Below are 16,539 nucleotides of genomic sequence, written 5' to 3'. Positions count from 1 at the left end.
TCAATTCAATCCTATCCAATCCCTGGGCCTAATCTTATAGAACAGTGTTTTTCAACCACTGTGCCGTGGCACACTAGTGTGCCGTGAGACATGGTCAGGTGTGCTGTGAAGCTCAGAGGGAGAAAGAAAACAAGAGAGAGAGAAAGAAAGAAAGAAAGAGAGAGAAAGAGAGAGAGAGAGAGAAAGAAAGAGAGAGAGAGAAAGCAAGAGAGAGAGAGAAAGAAAGCAAGAGAGAAAGAAAACAAGAGAGAAAGAAAGCAAGAGAGAGAAAAAAAGCAAGAGAGAGAAAGAGAAAAAGCAGAGAGAGAGAGAGAAAGAAAGAAAGAAAGAGAGAAAAAGAAAACAAGAGAGAGAGAAAGAAAGAAAGAGAGAGAGAAAGAAAGAAAGAGAGAAAGAAAGAGAACAAGAGAGAGAAAGAAAGCAAGAGAGAGAGCAAGAGAGAGAGAGAGAGAGAGAGAGAGAGAAAGAAAGAAAGAAAGAAAGAAAGAGAGAGCGAAAGAGAGGGAGGGAAGGTGGGAGAGAGAAAGACATAGAGGGAGGGAGGGAGGAAGGGAGAAAGAAAGCAAAAAAGAGAGGAAGGAAGGAAGAGAGAGAGAAAGAAAGAGGGATGGAGAGAGAGAAAAAAAGAATGGAGAGAAAGAGGGAGAGAGAGAGAAATAGAGCGAAAGGGAGGAAGAGAGAGAAAAAAATTTTGTCCAAACTTTTTTTACCCCCCCCCCCCCCACTCAATGTGCCCCAGGGTTTTGTAAATGTAAAAAATGTGCCATGGCTCAAAAAAGGCTGAAAATCACTGTTATAGAAGGACACTGAACATTTAAGAGTTGCCACCAAAGAACTAGTTATCTCACCACCACCACCACCCGCCCACCTGCCCCAAATTCTCCCCACGTTCTTCCTACCGTCGCTGATCCTGTGCTGGGATGAAACCTGAGCCGCAAAGGACTTGAGCTGGGTCCGTAGAGGACCGTCCTCCACCCCTGGGGTCTCCAGCCACTGCAACACCTGCATGACGACTTTGAAAAAGAGCGAGGAGAAAGCCTCGTCTTGGGGAGCATGGCGCTGAGAAGAGGAAGAGGAGGAGGAGTTACGGGAAGAACCGTTGACCTCCAAAAGAGGCGATAAAAAGGCCTTGAAAGAAAGTTCTGCTTCTTGTGTGAAGAATGTTAGTACTGTGTACATAACTAGTTGGGTTTGGCAATATATAAAACAAGTTAACAATGTATGCTTAAATGTATTGAAACACTAAAGCTTTAAGAGGTAGTGTTGCGGATGGCCACAAGAGGGAGCCAGAAGCGTGATTCTCTCTCTCTGACTCTCTCTGCTACTTTTGTTATTTTCTCTGTGGCTGCTGTAGTAGGAGCTGTGTGTTAAATGCTGCTTTATGTATTTCTAAGCTGAACAAGTCAGGCTGATTGTATATGTATTGAGAGTTATTGACTGGTTTAACTGTGTATGACTAGGACTCTTCAATTTGACTAAGATACAGTGGTACCTCAAGATACGAACCCCTCGTCTTACGAACAACCCGAGATACGAACCCGGGGTTCAGAAAAATTTTGCCTCTTCTTGCGAACTTTTTTCGTCTTACGAACACCAAACCGGAACTTCCGGGTTCGGCGTTCGGGAGGCTGCTGGGAAGCCCCCCGGCTGTTTTAAAAGGTGACAGCCGGGCAGCGGGGCTTCCCAGCGGCCTCCCGAACGCCGAACCCGGAAGTTCGGCAAAAGTTTGGGTTCGGGAGGCCACTGGGAAGCCGCGCCGCCCGGCTGTCACCTTTTAAAACAGCCGGGGGGCTTCCCAGCAACCTCCTGAAGCCAAACGCGGAAGTTCCGGTTTGGCGTTCGGCTTTGGGAGGCTGCTGGGAAGTCCCCCGGCTGTTTTAAAAGGTGACAGCTGGGCTGCGCGGCTTCCCAGCAGCCTCCCGAACCCCGAACTTCTGGGTTCGGGGTTCGGGAGGCTGCTGGGAAGTCCCGCAGCCCGGCTGTCACATTTTAAAACAGCCGGGGGGGCTTCTCGGCGGCCTCCAGAACGCCAAACCCGGAAGTTCGGGTTTGGCGTTCGGCGTTCGGGAGGCCGATGAGAAGCCCCTGGGCTGTTTTAAAATGTGACAGCCGGGCGGCAGCGGTTTTTTGCGGGGGGGTTTTTTTTTGTTGCACGGATTATTTGACTTTACATTGTTTCCTATGGGAAACAATGTTTCGTCTTACGAACCTTTCGTCTTACGAACCTCCCCTGGGAACCAATTAGGTTCGTAAGACGAGGTATGACCTTTAAAGCCCTTCATGGCACTGGACCAGAATATCTCCGAGACCGCCTCCTGCCGCACGAATCCCAGCGACCAATTAGGTCCCACAGAGTGGGCCTTCTCCGGGTCCCGTCAACTAAGCAATGTCGGTTGGCGGGCCCCAGGGGAAGAGCCTTCTCTGTGGCGGCACCGGCCCTCTGGAACCAACTCCCCCCGGAGATTAGAACTGCCCCTACTCTTCCTGCCTTCCGCAAACTTCTTAAAACCCACCTTTGCCGTCAGGCATGGGGGAATTGAAGCATCCCCCCCCCTGGGCATGTTGAATTTATATATGGTATGCTTGTGTGTGAGTCTGTTAGTTTGTGGGGTTTTTTAAATCTTTAAAATTTTAAATTGTTGATTACTTATGATTTGTCTTTTTACATGTTGTGAGCCGCCCCGAGTCTTCGGAGAGGGGCGGCATACAAATCCAAGTAATAAAATAAATAAATAAAATAAATAAATAAATGATTGTATTTGCTAAAGTAAATAATATTTCATACACAGACCTGTGAAAAAAGGGCCAAATGGTACGTTCGGAAAAAGACTTCCGATTTGCCCTCCGATATGGTCCCCCACCACAGCTTTATAACTTTGCTAACCTCAACCGCAGGGCCGGGAGAGTAGGAACTGAGAATTCCCCGAGCATCGTTCCTGCCCAAAAGGGGATCACGTGACCCCAGGACTTTGCCACTGTCATAAATACAGGGTGAAAGCATTTTAAAATTCCCTGATATTCCCCTGACATTTCCCTGTAACTTGCGATCTAGTTAAGGCAGTGGTTGTAGATGACGTCCTACCAAACGGCTAAGCCATGGAGAAATATCGGTAGCAAGTTCTTGCCACAGTTATGCTCATTTTTGCTTGACTCTGCCAGGCAGCACGATCCATTTTTTTTTTTTAAACATGATTTTCCCCTGACATTTAAACATTTTAATGCAGTTTGTTTTTCCCCTGATTTATTCCGTTTTTTTCACAAATTCCCTAATAATTCCCTGATATTTCCCGAACTGCCGATTTCCCTGATAATTCACTGACTTCCCTGTTTTCCAGGTTTGCTGGACACCCTGTAAAGATGAGTCAGTGGCCAAGCATGGACAAAAAACTTTGACCTCTGGGTCTTCCGAGAGGGAGGCGGCAACCTCACCTGGTGCTGCCACAGCAGGCGAAGGAGCGGGCAGGCCACGACGTGGTTGCGGTGCATGGCCATCATCAGGGAAAACCTGCAGGACGAGTTCAAGAGGGCCGCCAATTCCTTTAGAACCCGCGCGGCCGTCTTGACCGAGGCCGAGCCCCCCCCTCCGCTTTGGCGCAGTTGGGCCAGCTCCTGGCCGAGGACCTGCTGTAAAGCCAGGGCAAGGGGCCGCGGGTTCGAGTTCTGCCAGGGGAGGGCCGAAGTCAGTGGGAACAACTATGCAGGCGGGAGGAAAGAGAGAAGGTCAGAAAGACGAAATTTGTTTTGGCTCAGTGCTTCAATTAGGGGTGCTCGTTTTTAAAGATCCAGGCTGGTTTCTACAGCTTGTTTGTTTGTTTATTGATTGATTGGATTTCTATGCTGCCCCTCTCCGAAGACTCGGGGCGGCTTGCAACATATAAAAACAGTAGATTACAATAAGATTAAATCCAATTAAATTAAAATGACCTAACTACAGTGGTACCTCTACTTAAGATTGTCTCCGCGCAACTTGGGCGTCCTCCTCGATCCACAGCTCACATTAGAGAACCATCTTTCAGCTGTGGCGAGGGGGGGTTTGCCCAGGTTCGCCTGGTGCACCAGTTGCAGCCCTACCTGGACCGGGAGTCACTGCTCACAGTCACTCATGCCCTCATCACCTCGAGGTTCGATTACTGCATCGCTCTCTACATGGGGCTACCTTTGAAAAGTGTTTGGAAACTCCAGATCGTGCAGAACGCAGCCGCGAGAGCCATTGTGGGGCTTCCCAGATTCGCCCACATATCTACAACACTCCGTGGCCTGCAATGGCTGCCGATCAGTTTCCGGTCACAATTCAAAGTGTTGGTCATGTCCTTTAAAGCCCTACATGGCATTGGACCAGAATACCTCCAGAACTGCCTGCTACCGCACGAATCCCAGCGGCCGATAAGGTCCCACAGAGTTGGCCTTCTCCAGGTCCCGTCGACTAAACAATGTCGTCTGGCGGGCCCCAGGGGAAGAGCCTTCTCTGTGGCGGCCCCGGCCCTCTGGAATCCACTCCCCCCCAGAGATTAGAGCTGCTCCCACCCTCCTTGTCTTCCATAAACTACTTAAGACCCACCTATACCGCCAGGCATGGGGGATTTGAGACACCTCTCCCCCAGGCTTATTATAATTTATGTTTGGTATGTATGTGCTGTTTGGTTTTTAATTGATAGGGTTTTTAGGTTTTTTTAATATTAGATTTGTGCCAGTATAATATTGTTTTTATCGTTGTTGTGAGCCACCCCGAGTCTTCGGAGAGGGGCAGCATACAAATCTAATTATTATTATTATTTATTATTATTAAGAACTTTTCTAGATAAGAACCGGGTGTTCAAGATTTTTTTGCCTCTTCTTAAGAATTATTTTCTAGTTAAGAACCCGAGCCTGGAAAAAATTCCCAGGAAATCTGAGAGCGGCACAAAGGCCCGGCCAGTTTCCTGCCATTCCCCCTTTAATCCTGGTCATCTCAGGCTTTTCTGGGCTGCCAGAGGAACCTTTCGATGGCGCTTAAGGAGGCTTTGGCAGCCCAGACCGAAAGGAGCATTTTCCTTTCTCTGGGTGGTGCCTCAGGGCTTGGAGGGGAAAACTGGGGAGCCCCATCACCCCGAAAGGAGAAAAGACAACAGCCCCATTACCTGGAGAAGGATGTTCGTCAAGTTGGTCTCTGCGTCGATGATCGGGAACTGGGATAAAGCTCGGCTCCTTCCTTGCCCTTCAGGCGCCTCAAGGCTGGACTGGACGCGTGGGACATCGTCACTCTCTGAAGAGAGAGACAGACAAACTCCTGTCTTTTTAGCTTTGCGTAAAGATTTAAAAACTATGTGAACCAAGGAACTCCTCCTCTTAGGCTATGTTGGGTGATGCAGTGGTTAGAATACAGCACTGCAGGCTACTTCCTTCAGCTAAGTGCTAGCTGTAGTTCAGCAGTTCAAATCTCCCCGCCAGCTCAAGGTTGACTCAGCCTTCCATCCTTCAGAAGTGGGTCAAATGAGGACCCAGATTCTTGGGGGCAAGAGGCTGATTCTGTAAACCGCTTGGAGAGGGCTGTAAAAGTACTATGAAGTGGTAGATAAATCTAAATGCTATTGCTATTCCTTCCTTCCTTCCTTCCTTCCTTCCTTCCTTCCTTCCTCAAACGAAGACCCAGATTGTTGGGGGCAAGAGGCTGATTCTGTAAACCGCTTGGAGAGGGCTGTAAAAGTACTATGAAGTGGTAGATAAATCTAAATGCTATTGCTATTCCTTCCTTCCTTCCTTCCTTCCTTCCTTCCTTCCTTCCTTCCTTCCTTCCTTCCTCAAACGAAGACCCAGATTGTTGGGGGCAAGAGGCTGATTCTATAAACCGCTTAGGGAGGGCTGTAAAAGTACTATGAAGTGGTAGATAAATCTAAATGCTATTGCTATTGCTATTCCTTCCTTCCTTCCTCAAATGAGGGCCCAGATTGTTGGGGGCAAGAGGCTGATTCTGTAAACCGCTTAGGGAGGGCTGTAAAAGTACTATGAAGTGGTATATAAGTCTAAATGCTATTCCTTCCTCCCTCCCTCCCTTCCTCAGTGGGTCAAATGAGGACCCAGATTGTTGGGGGCCAGAGGCTGATTCAGTAAACCTCTTAGAGAGAGCTGTAAAAGCACTAGGAAGCTGTATATAAGTCTCAATGCTATTGCTATTCCTTCCTTCCTTCCTTCCTTCTCTCCCTCCTTCCTTCCTTCCTCCCTCAGTGGGTCTAGTGAGGACCCAGATTGTTGGGGGCAAGAGGCTGATTCTGTAAACCGCTTAGGGGGGGCTGTGAAAGCACTAGGAAGTGGCATATAAGTCTAAATGCTACTGCTATTGCTACTGCTAGGTTAACGGGCCAGTTATCTTACTCTTGTGTGTCCTTTGAGTTGCCTCGAGAAGGGCGGCATAATTAAATAAATAAAATAAATAAATAAATATGTGCCTTAATGCTTTCTACTGTTTCCAATGCTTTTATTATTTTATGATTTAAAAATGTTTTTAAAACCTTTCATTGCAATCGACGCTTTGAACTGCATAGCTACCGAGATAGGCGGTGGTGGCAGAAACCGAACAAACAAATAAAACCGCTGTCGAGAGGAAAAAAAAATACTCAACCTTGGTGAGGCGGCAGGGAGGCGGTGAGAAGGGAGTGGAAGGTCTGCCCGCCCGTGGCCCCTCGTTCATGCTGCACCTCCACCAGGTGGGCCATGTAATCTGTACGGGACGAGAGAGGAGCCTCCGTCAGAGTTGCGCCCCACCGCTTGGGCGGAACCCCGCAATGCCTGGAAGAGACTCGCAGGGCGAGTGAGGGACAACCCCAACCCCAAAGCCTCCTCTCACTCTTGTCCATGATGTTCTGCTCCAGGGTCTGAGGGTCGTGAGAGACGGTTTGATCCAGGTACTGCAGGAGTTTGCTCATGCTGGACACCGGGATGCCGAAGGACTGGACGAAGAGCAGGAGCTGCTGGGGCTCGAGGTCTTGCAACGCTGGAATCAAAGGTACCCCCAGATTCAACACCCTATGGTGCACGACCCCCGGAGCAAAGGCCCCCCAACTCGAAAGTCCCTTATTTCATGGTAAAAGCGCCCTCTTTATTGATAAAAGCACACACGGCGAAAAGCAGATTGGGAAAAGCACCAGCATAGAAATCTGATAGATAGATAGATAGATAGATGATAGATAGATAGAGATAGATAGATAGATAGAGATGGATAGATAGATAGATGATAGATAGATAGATAGATGATAGATAGATGATAGATAGATAGATAGATAGATGATAGATAGATAGATAGATAGGAGATAGATAGATAGATAGATAGATAGATAGATAGATAGATAGATAGATAGATAGATAGATAGATAGATAGGAGATAGATAGATAGATAGATAGATAGATAGATAGATAGGAGATAGATATAGATAGATAGATAAGATAGATAGATAGATAGAGAGATAGATAGATAGATAGATAGATAGAGAGAGAGAGAGAGAGAGAGATAGATAGGATAGAGAGAGAGAGGGAGAGAATAGATAGATAGAGAGAGAAAGAGAGAGAGAGAGATAATGGCATTCCTTAGATAACAAAATCAATTTCTCATTCAAGAGTATAAATCAGATCACCGAAATCCTGGACAAAATTATCCAGCAAAGAAAGATTTTTAGTGAGGCAGGAATCATATTTTTGAAGCCTTTTTCAAACACCCCCAAAACTCTAAACCTCTTCCATGAACGGTGTTGAAACCCCACACCCAATTACCCCAAATCCTTTGCTTTTATACTGCCTAGAAATGACATCACACCTCAAAGAGCTAATACCTTTTACTATGCAATTCCTCTCGCCTTCTCAGTAATCTCCTATATCGAGGATCTATCCACGGACTATCCCCTCTAATGTCTTCCTCATCCTCTGACTGGGACCGCTCCCCCATTGTCACATCAGCCCCCTCTAGTGGTTCCTCGGGTTCACTCAGGTCACTTCCTCCCTCAATGTCTGCTTCAGCTATCTCTCTAATCTCTCTCTCTCTCTCTATCTATCCATCCATTATTCTGATTCTATTCTTACCTGCATCCACCAACCGTGGCACCTCCGAACGAATCATGCGCAGTTTCAGCCAATCGGGGAGGAGAAGAGCCTCTTCGGAGGTGTCCACCAGGAAAGCTGTGGGGAGCGACTTCTTCTCAGGGAACCAAATGTCCAGCAGGGCGTAGAAGTCGCTTTCGTCCGCTTTAAAGCAACATGGAGAGTGGAGATTATCAACTGGATTGTCAGCTGGAAGACTGGTGGACTTCAACGCCCAGAAGCTGGCTGGGGGATTCTGGGAGTTGAAGTCCACAAGTCTTCAAGCTGACAAAGTTGGACACTGCTGATCCAGAAGCACCCGTGATCCATAGAAACACTCCCCCCACCATGGGTCGCTTTTACTGAAAACTTTCCTTCACCTTGAGGGGGTCCGAGGGTCAGCAGAATCACCATGGCGTGAACCACCAGGATGTGTATTGTGGCGGTTTCTCCGCTGCTCCAGCGAAGGAAGACTTGATCTTGGGACTCCGACTAGAACAGAAACGGGCAAAAATTAGCAAGGGAGAGTTCGGTGAAGAAGCTGCTCCCCACCACTTAATCCAACCTAATCAACTAAGGTGCATGGACTTCAAATCCCAGAATTCCCTTTTCAACTAAGATGCATGGACTTCAACTCCCAGAATTCCCCGTTCAACTAAGATGCATGGACTTCAACTCCCAGAATTTCCATTCAACAGAGACACATGGACTTCAACTCCCAGAATTCCCCGTTCAACTAACATGCATGGACTTCAACTCCCATAATTCCCCGTTCAACTAAGAGACATGGACTTCAACTCCCATAATTCCCCGTTCAACTAAGAGACATGGACTTCAACTCCCATAATTCCCCGTTCAACTAACATGCATGGACTTCAACTCCCATAATTCCCCGTTCAACTAAGAGACATGGACTTCAACTCCCATAATTCCCCGTTCAACTAAGAGACATGGACTTCAACTCCCATAATTCCCCGTTCAACTAAGAGACATGGACTTCAACTCCCATAATTCCCCGTTCAACTAAGATGCATGGACTTCAACTCCCATAATTCCCCGTTCAACTAAGAGACATGGACTTCAACTCCCATAATTCCCCGTTCAACTAAGATGCATGGACTTCAACTGCCATAATTCCCAGTTCAACTAAGAGACATGGACTTCAGTTCCCAGAATTCCTGAAGCAGTAGCATGCCAGCCAGGGAATTCTGGGAATTGGAGTCCCCCCTTCTTAAAGTTGCAGAGGTTGAGAAACGCCGGGCTAGAAGGCAAAAGGGGACAAAACCAGGACCGAGGTTGGGTGGGGGAGAGAGGGCTGCCCACCCAGTTGTAAACATCGTCGCCTTCTTTGGTGTGGCGCATCCGCTTGATGTAACGCAAGAAGATGGAGAGAAGAGCCGCCAACACGGAGTCGGACTCTGAGCAGTAGGAGAGCTTTGAGAAGAGGTGAGACATGATGGTGGAACGCTCCACAATCAGCCTGGCCACGTCCTGCAGAGGAGGAGAGGGAGAAACTTATTTATTTATTTATTTATTTATTTATTTATTTATTTATTTCATTCATTCATTCATTCATTCATTCATTCATTCATTCATTCATTCGACTTCTATGCCGCCCAGTCCCAACTCTTCTCACAGGGTGTGGCTGAGGAGGGGGGAAGAGGAGGAGGAAGGAGTATTAAATTTGTTTGCCACCTTGAGTTATTTATTTACTTACTTACTTACTTATTTGCTTGCTTACTTACTTACTTATTTATTTACTTATTTACTTACTTACTTACTTACTTATTTACTTATTTATTTACTTATTTACTAACTTACTAATTTACTTACTTATTTATTTACTTATTTACTTACTTACTTACTTATTTACTTACTTACTTATTTACTTACTTATTTACTTATTTACTTATTTACTTATTTACTTACGTACTTACTTACTTACTTATTTACTTATTTACTTACTTACTTATTTACTTACTTATTTATTTACTTATTTACTTACTTACTTATTTACTTATTTACTTACTTACTTATTTACTTACTTATTTATTTACTTATTTACTTACTTACTTATTTGCTTACTTATTTATTTACTTATTTATTTACTTATTTACTTACTTACTTACTTATTTACTTACTTATTTATTTACTTATTTACTTACTTACTTATTTATTAGATTTGTATGCCGCCCCTCTCCGTAGACTCGGGGCAGCTCACAACAACAATAAAACAATTCAAGACAAATCTAATAATTTAAAAACATTTTTAAAAACCCCGTTATTAAAGCAGACATACACACAAACATACCATACATGAATTGTATAGGCCCGGAGGAGATGTCTCAATTATTAAAATTAATACAGGTGGTAAAAGAAAGTGCAAATTTTGGAGCACCAAGGGGAAAGCAGAGTTTGCTTTGGTTGCTAAAGGAGGAGACTTCTCACGGGCCTTCTCCTCCTCCTCCTCCACCCAACCCTTGACTTCTCTCACCAAGGCCAAGTCGTTGTGTTGGCCTTGTTCCTCCACTGGAGCATGCTGGGACAGGTACACCAGGTAGGCACTGATGGTCTGAGGGTCCGTCTCCATGTGGATGGCCTAGGACGGGAAACAAAGAGACAGCAACGTCAACACAATCCAGGCCTTGGGTCAGGAGAGCCTTCTAGGGTTGACCATGCAGTTGAAAATTCAAAATAGTCCCCAAATATTTCACAAGGAGAGTCCTCCACTCCTCCGCTCGCAACAGAATACCTTATTCCGCCAGGCTTGAAATCTTAGAAACATAGAAGTCTGACAGATCACTGTACTTACAAACTTTTCTACTTAAGAACCTGGTCACGGAAGAAATTAAGTTCTTAAGTACTTGCTATAGAAACATAGAAACATAGACGACTGACGGCAGAAAAAGACCTCATGGTCCATCTAGTCTGCCCTTATACTATTTCCTGTATTTTATCTTAGGATGGATATGTTTATCCCAGGCATGTTTAAATTCAGTTACTGTGGATTTACCAACCATGTCTGCTGGAAGTTTGTTCCAAGCATCTACTACTCTTTCAGTGAAATAATATTTTCTCACGTTGCCTTTGATCTTTCCCCCAACTAACTTCAGATTGTGTCCCCTTATTCTTGGGTTCACTTTCCTATTAAAAACACTTCCCTCCTGGACCTTATTTAACCCTTTAATATATTTAAATGTTTCAATCATGTCCCCCCTTTTCCTTCTGTCCTCCAGACTAGACAGATGGAGTTCATTGAGTCTTTCCTGCTTAAGACCTTCCACCATTCTTGTAGCCCGTCTTTGGACCTGTTCAATTTTGTCAATATCTTTTTGTAGGTGAGGTCTCCAGAACTGGACACGCTATCTTGTATGTCTGACAAACAAATCAACAAACAAATATATAAATTGACCTGCTGCAAAGCCACCGCTGTGGTGGTGCGGACGCTGTCGAACAAGGGCAGTTTGGGGAGGTCTCGCAGAAGCCACTGGTAGCTCTGGAGCAGCTCGAAGTCCCAGGAATCTTCCTCCATCGGGTGCTCTTTCTCCTCCTTCTCGTGGAGGGCCCCTTCGGAAAGCACCAAGGACAGGCCCTGCAGGGGGGGGGGGGAAAGAAGGATACGGGGGGAGGTCACATCCAGCCTGAGCTCGGTGTCCCAAAAAGCCCAGTTCTGTGGCTGGCAACAACACTGGGAATTTTCCTCTCTCTCTAAAAAAAATGTAGATTTCAAAACAATATTAAAATACAAGCAAGCAGAGAGAGAAAAGAGTTAGAAAGAAAGGTAAAAGTTTGGGGAAACAGGCAACTGCAAACAAACAATCAAAAAAATAGAAATGATAGCAAAAAACATCTGAGTTTCTTTGATGCAGATAAAAGCCTAAAAGCCAGAATAAGGAACAGTGTTCTGCTTATTCTGGAGGGGGTGGGGTGGGGGGAAGAAGAGGAGGAGAAGGAGGAGGAAGAGAGGGAGGAGGAAGAAGAGAAGAAGGAGGAAGGAGAAGGAGGAAGAAAGGGAGGAGGAGGAAGAGAGGGAGGAGGAAGAGAAGGAGAAGGAAGAGAAGAGAAGAAGGAGGAAGAAGGAGAAAGAAAGGGAGGAGAAGGAGGAAGAGAAGGAGGTTGAGAAGGAAGAGAAGGGGAGAGGGAGGACGAGGAGGGAGAGAAGGAGGAAGAGAGAGAGGAGGAGGAGAAAGAGAAGGAGAAGGAGGAAGAAGGAGGAAGAAAGGGAGGAGGAGGAAGAGGAAGAGAAGGAAAAGGAAGAGAAGGAGAAGGAGGAAGAAGAAGGAGGAAGAAAGGGAGGAAGAGGAAGAGAAGGAAAAGGAAGAGAAGAAGGAGGAAGGAGAGGGAGGAAGAAAGGGAGGAAGAGCAGGAGGAGGAACAGAAGAAGGAGGAAGGAGAAGGAGGAAGAAAGGGAGGAGGAGGAGGAAGAAGAGGAGAAGGAAGAGGAGGAGGTTGAGAAGGAAAAGAAGAAGGGGAGACGGAGGAGGAGGGAGGGAGGAGGAGAAAGAGAAGGATGAAGAGAGGGAGGAGGAGAAGGTAAAAGGAGGAGGAGGAGGAGAAGGAAGAGGCAAAGAAGGAGGAGAAAGAGGAAGAAGAGGAGGAGGAGGAGAGACTTCTGGTACAGAGGCCCTTTCTCAAATCTAGCACTATGAGGTTTAAGAGATGAATACAGATGTTTTCACCAAGTTGCAAGCAGGGGGCAGAAACTCCAGGCCAGAAGCCCCCCCCCCCCTGAAGCCGAGACACACACACACACACACACACACACACACACAAGCACCCCTGAACAAAAGCTTGATGGCCGTCTGGGGAAAAGGACCGGAGGTGACCAAAACCGAGGATGCACAGCAATATTTGATCCACCGTCCGAGGCCCTGCCCGTCCTTACCTTCATGGCCAGCACCCGCGAGGCCACCTGGGATGAGCTGAGGCGCCTCAGGAAGTAGTCCAGCACCTCGCAGGTGGTCTGCTCGTCCGCGGTGGGTCCCAGGAGCATCTCCTGCAGGCGGCCCAGCAGCTGCCTCTGCTTCTGCTGCCTCTGCGGGGGAGAAGAGGCGCCAGGTCAGGCGTGGGGGGCGGGCTTCCCCACTCGCTGCGAAAAGGCACGTGGCCATGGTGGGAGGGGGTCCCGGGGGGCATCCTTGCCGTGGTGGCGCAGGGATTAAAATGCAGCACTGTGGGAAAACTCTGCCCACTGACCAGCAGTTCGATCCTGACCAGCTCAAACTTGACTCAGCCTTCTGCCCTTCCAAGGTGGGTCAAATGAGGATTGTTGGGGACAAGAGCCTGCATATAAATGCTATTGCTATTTTTCTTTCCTTCTTTCCTTCCTTCTTTCCTTTGTATCTTCCTTTCCCTTCCTTCCTTCTTCCCTTTCTCCCTCCCTCTTCCTCCCTTCCTTTCTTCCTTCCCTTCCCCCTTCCCTTCCTCCTTCCTTCTTCCTTTCCTTCCATCTTTCCCTTCCTCCCTTCTTCCTTCCTTCGTATCTTCCTTTTCCTTCCTTCCTCCCTCCCCTTCCTTCCTTTTCTTCCTTCGTATCTTCCTTTTCCTTCCTTCCTCCTTCCTTCTCTCTCCCCCTTCCTCTCTTCTCTTCCTCCCTCCTTCCTTTCTTCCTTCCTTCCCTTCCCCCCTCCTTTCCTTCCTTCGTATCTTCCTTTTCCTTCCTTCCTCCTTCCTTCCTCTCTCCCCCTTCCTCTCTTCTCTTCCTCCCTCCCTCCTTCCTCCCTTCCCTTCCACCTTCCCTCCCTCTTTCCCTTCCTCCTTCCTTTCCTTCCCTCCCTCCCTCCCAGTGGTTAGAAGACAGTATTGCAGGCTCACTCTGCCCACAGCCAGCAGTTCCATTCTCACTGGCTCCAGGTTGACTCAGCCTTCCATCCTTTCAAGGTCGTTAAAATGAGGACATAGATTGCTGTGGGCAAAGTACGGACTCCACAAACCGAGGGCTGTAAACGCACCAGGAAGTGAGATATCCTATAAGTGTTATTGCCAAGGCCAATCCTTGTAGGAAGGCTGCTTGTTTTTCAAATAACGGAAAACCAGAAAGCCGCTTACCTGCCGTTTCTTGGCCCGCTGCTCTTTGCTTTCTCCTTCCTCTTCCTCCTCCCCAGAGGCCGACTCATCCGCCGCGTCGTGCAGGAGGAATTCGCAAAGGCACTGGACCGGAAGGACGTCCAGCGAGCCTTCGCTGGACTGGACCAGGTCCGCCAGCCACGGCATGGACTGCGAAGAAGCCTAACGATGAGGAAGAGGAAGGAGGCAGGGGTCAGTCCAGCAGGAGAGAAGCAGAGAAAGAGAGAGAGAGTTGGAAACGTGGACGACTGGAAAGCTCAGTGTGTAGAAGGTAACAGTATCATCTCCAGGATCTTTCTAGGCTGAGATTTCCAGCTCTTCACGCCACTCACCTGCCTCTGGATGATGTTGAGCAGGAAGTCGGGGTGCCGGCTGCGACACAAGAGGTGCCCCAGGCGAAGGGACTGGTTGAGGCTCTTCACCTGATCCAGGACGGGCTGAGGCGGTCTGCGGGGAGGCCCCCTGCGGGAAGAGCAAGAGGGGTGAAGGAGGCCGGGACAGCACCCCACCCCAGCTTCAGAGCCTCCAGCTGTGAGTCTCCTTCTTGGAAGATCACCAGGGTGCCAAGCCGTGGTGGACGTTGGCGATAAATTAACAGCTTGCCACACTATCTACACAAGACCTGGTGTTTGTGGGAGCTTGGCAGGGGTGAACTCCAGGAGGGAAGAGATGCAACTACAAAGCCTTCTTTCAATCACATTCCACTGGGGCAGAAGTGATGACAAGGTTGGGGATGGGGGGAGGTCAAGGGATGTGAACTTCCAACTGGGCAAGAAACTCAGATCCAGGTTTCCCAGAGTAGGTGTCAGGATGGCTTCGGCAGTAAATTGGAACTTTGAGGAATGCTTTGACTCAGATTTTGATTTTTTTTTTTAATTTTAATTATTATTACAGTGGAACCCCGACATAAGAGCTGCTCTACTTAAGAGCAACTCGAGATAAGAGCTGGGAGGGGAGAGATATTTTTGTTCTACTTACAAGCCCAAATTCGAGATACAAGCGCCAAGGAGCTGTATCCTGAAGCCAAACGCTAACTTCCGCGTTCGGCTTCAGGAGACAGCTGCGAAGCGGCGCGCGTGTTTTAAAAGGTTGCAGCCGGCCTGGGGGGCTCGGGGGGGTGCTTGCAGCTTTCTTTCTTGCTCTTTTTCTTTCTCTCTTTTACCTTCCCTTCCTCTATTTCTTCTTTTCTTTCTCCTTCCCACCTTCTTCCCTCCCTCCCTCCCTTCACTCATTCCTCTCTTACTCTCCCCTTTCATAAGTTTCCTTCCTTCCTTCCTCTGTTCCTGTCCCTTCCCCCTTTCTTTCTTTCTTTCTTTCTTTCTTTCTTTCTTGCTCTTTTTCTTTCCCTCTTTTACCTTCCCTTCCTCTATTTCTTCTTTTCTTTCTCCTTCCCACCTTCTTCCCTCCCTCCCTCCCCTCATTCCTCTCTTACTCTCCCCTTTCATAAGTTTCCTTGCTTCCTTCCTCTGTTCCTGTCCCTTCCCTCTTTCCTTCCTTCCTTCCCACCCTCCGTCCATTCATTCACCCATTCCTCTCTTGATCGCTTAAAGCCGGTCCCTGGTGCAAAAAGGGTTGGGGACCTCTGTCCTACAGGATTGGGTGGCAGAGAGGTTGAACATATGTAAATTTAAAAGTTTAAGAAAGTTTACAAGTTAAGTGAAAGAAACTTCATTATTCATTTATATGTACATGTACATTTCTTCATTAAAAACATGTCTTTCTGCATAATTTAGACTAACTTTGTGAGTTTTTTGAGGGCTGGAACCAATTAAAATTATTTACATTAATTCCTATGGGGAAAAGTCGTTCGAGATAAGAGCTGCTCGACTTAAGAGCCCAGGTCCGGAACGAATTAAACTCGTATCTCAAGGTACCACTGTATTATTATTATTATTACTATTACTATTACTATTACCACTACTACTATTATTACTATTACTATTATTATTATTACTATTACTATTATTACTATTATTATTATTACTATTATTATTACTATTACTATTATTATTATTATTATTATTATTATGTCAATGCAACACAGCAAACGAGATCACTATGCTGGATTTCGTATTTCATCCCCAGTCGGGCGCTTCCCAAGCACCTAGGACTGCGTGATGTAGCAGCGAATTATGTTTGCCAATCCCAGTAAAGCATAAAGTAAATAATAATAATAATAATAATAATAATAATAATAATAATTTATTCATTCATTCATTCATTCATTCATTCATTAGATTTGTATGCCACCCCTCTCCGAAGACTTGGAGCAGCTCCCAACAAGAAACAGTACAAATTATTATTATTATTAATTAGATTTGTATGCCGCCCTTCTCCGAAGACTCGGGGCGGCTCACAAGATACAATATAAAACAATGCGTACAAACAAATCTAATTAGTTCAAAAACTACAAGCTAAAAACCCAACATA

The 16,539-nt window shown here is 46.7% G+C and overlaps 1 protein-coding gene across 3 annotated transcripts in view; it reads right to left on the bottom strand.

The window, feature by feature from the left end:
* Positions 1-16,539, bottom strand: part of INTS1 (integrator complex subunit 1) — a 55,139-nt gene that overhangs the window by 20,573 nt on the left and 18,027 nt on the right. The window contains exons 19-31 of one of the 3 annotated variants that reach the window (XM_070761370.1): positions 14,442-14,571; positions 14,092-14,271; positions 12,929-13,078; positions 11,456-11,635; positions 10,538-10,642; positions 9,367-9,534; positions 8,424-8,535; positions 8,047-8,208; positions 6,821-6,967; positions 6,596-6,694; positions 5,118-5,242; positions 3,430-3,693; positions 900-1,059 (exon numbers count right to left, since the gene is read on the bottom strand). In XM_070761370.1, coding sequence (XP_070617471.1) covers positions 900-1,059; positions 3,430-3,693; positions 5,118-5,242; positions 6,596-6,694; positions 6,821-6,967; positions 8,047-8,208; positions 8,424-8,535; positions 9,367-9,534; positions 10,538-10,642; positions 11,456-11,635; positions 12,929-13,078; positions 14,092-14,271; positions 14,442-14,571 — 1,982 coding nt within the window. The remainder of the gene's footprint in view (positions 1-899; positions 1,060-3,429; positions 3,694-5,117; positions 5,243-6,595; positions 6,695-6,820; positions 6,968-8,046; positions 8,209-8,423; positions 8,536-9,366; positions 9,535-10,537; positions 10,643-11,455; positions 11,636-12,928; positions 13,079-14,091; positions 14,272-14,441; positions 14,572-16,539) is intronic. The other 2 variants (XM_070761366.1, XM_070761367.1) reach the window with 2 other exon arrangements.

This window comes from Erythrolamprus reginae, chromosome 9 (genome assembly GCF_031021105.1).
Source record: "Erythrolamprus reginae isolate rEryReg1 chromosome 9, rEryReg1.hap1, whole genome shotgun sequence".
Lineage (NCBI taxonomy): Eukaryota > Metazoa > Chordata > Lepidosauria > Squamata > Dipsadidae > Erythrolamprus > Erythrolamprus reginae.
The sequence above is the reverse complement of the archived record's forward strand: the minus strand, read 5'-3'. Positions and strand labels throughout refer to the sequence as shown.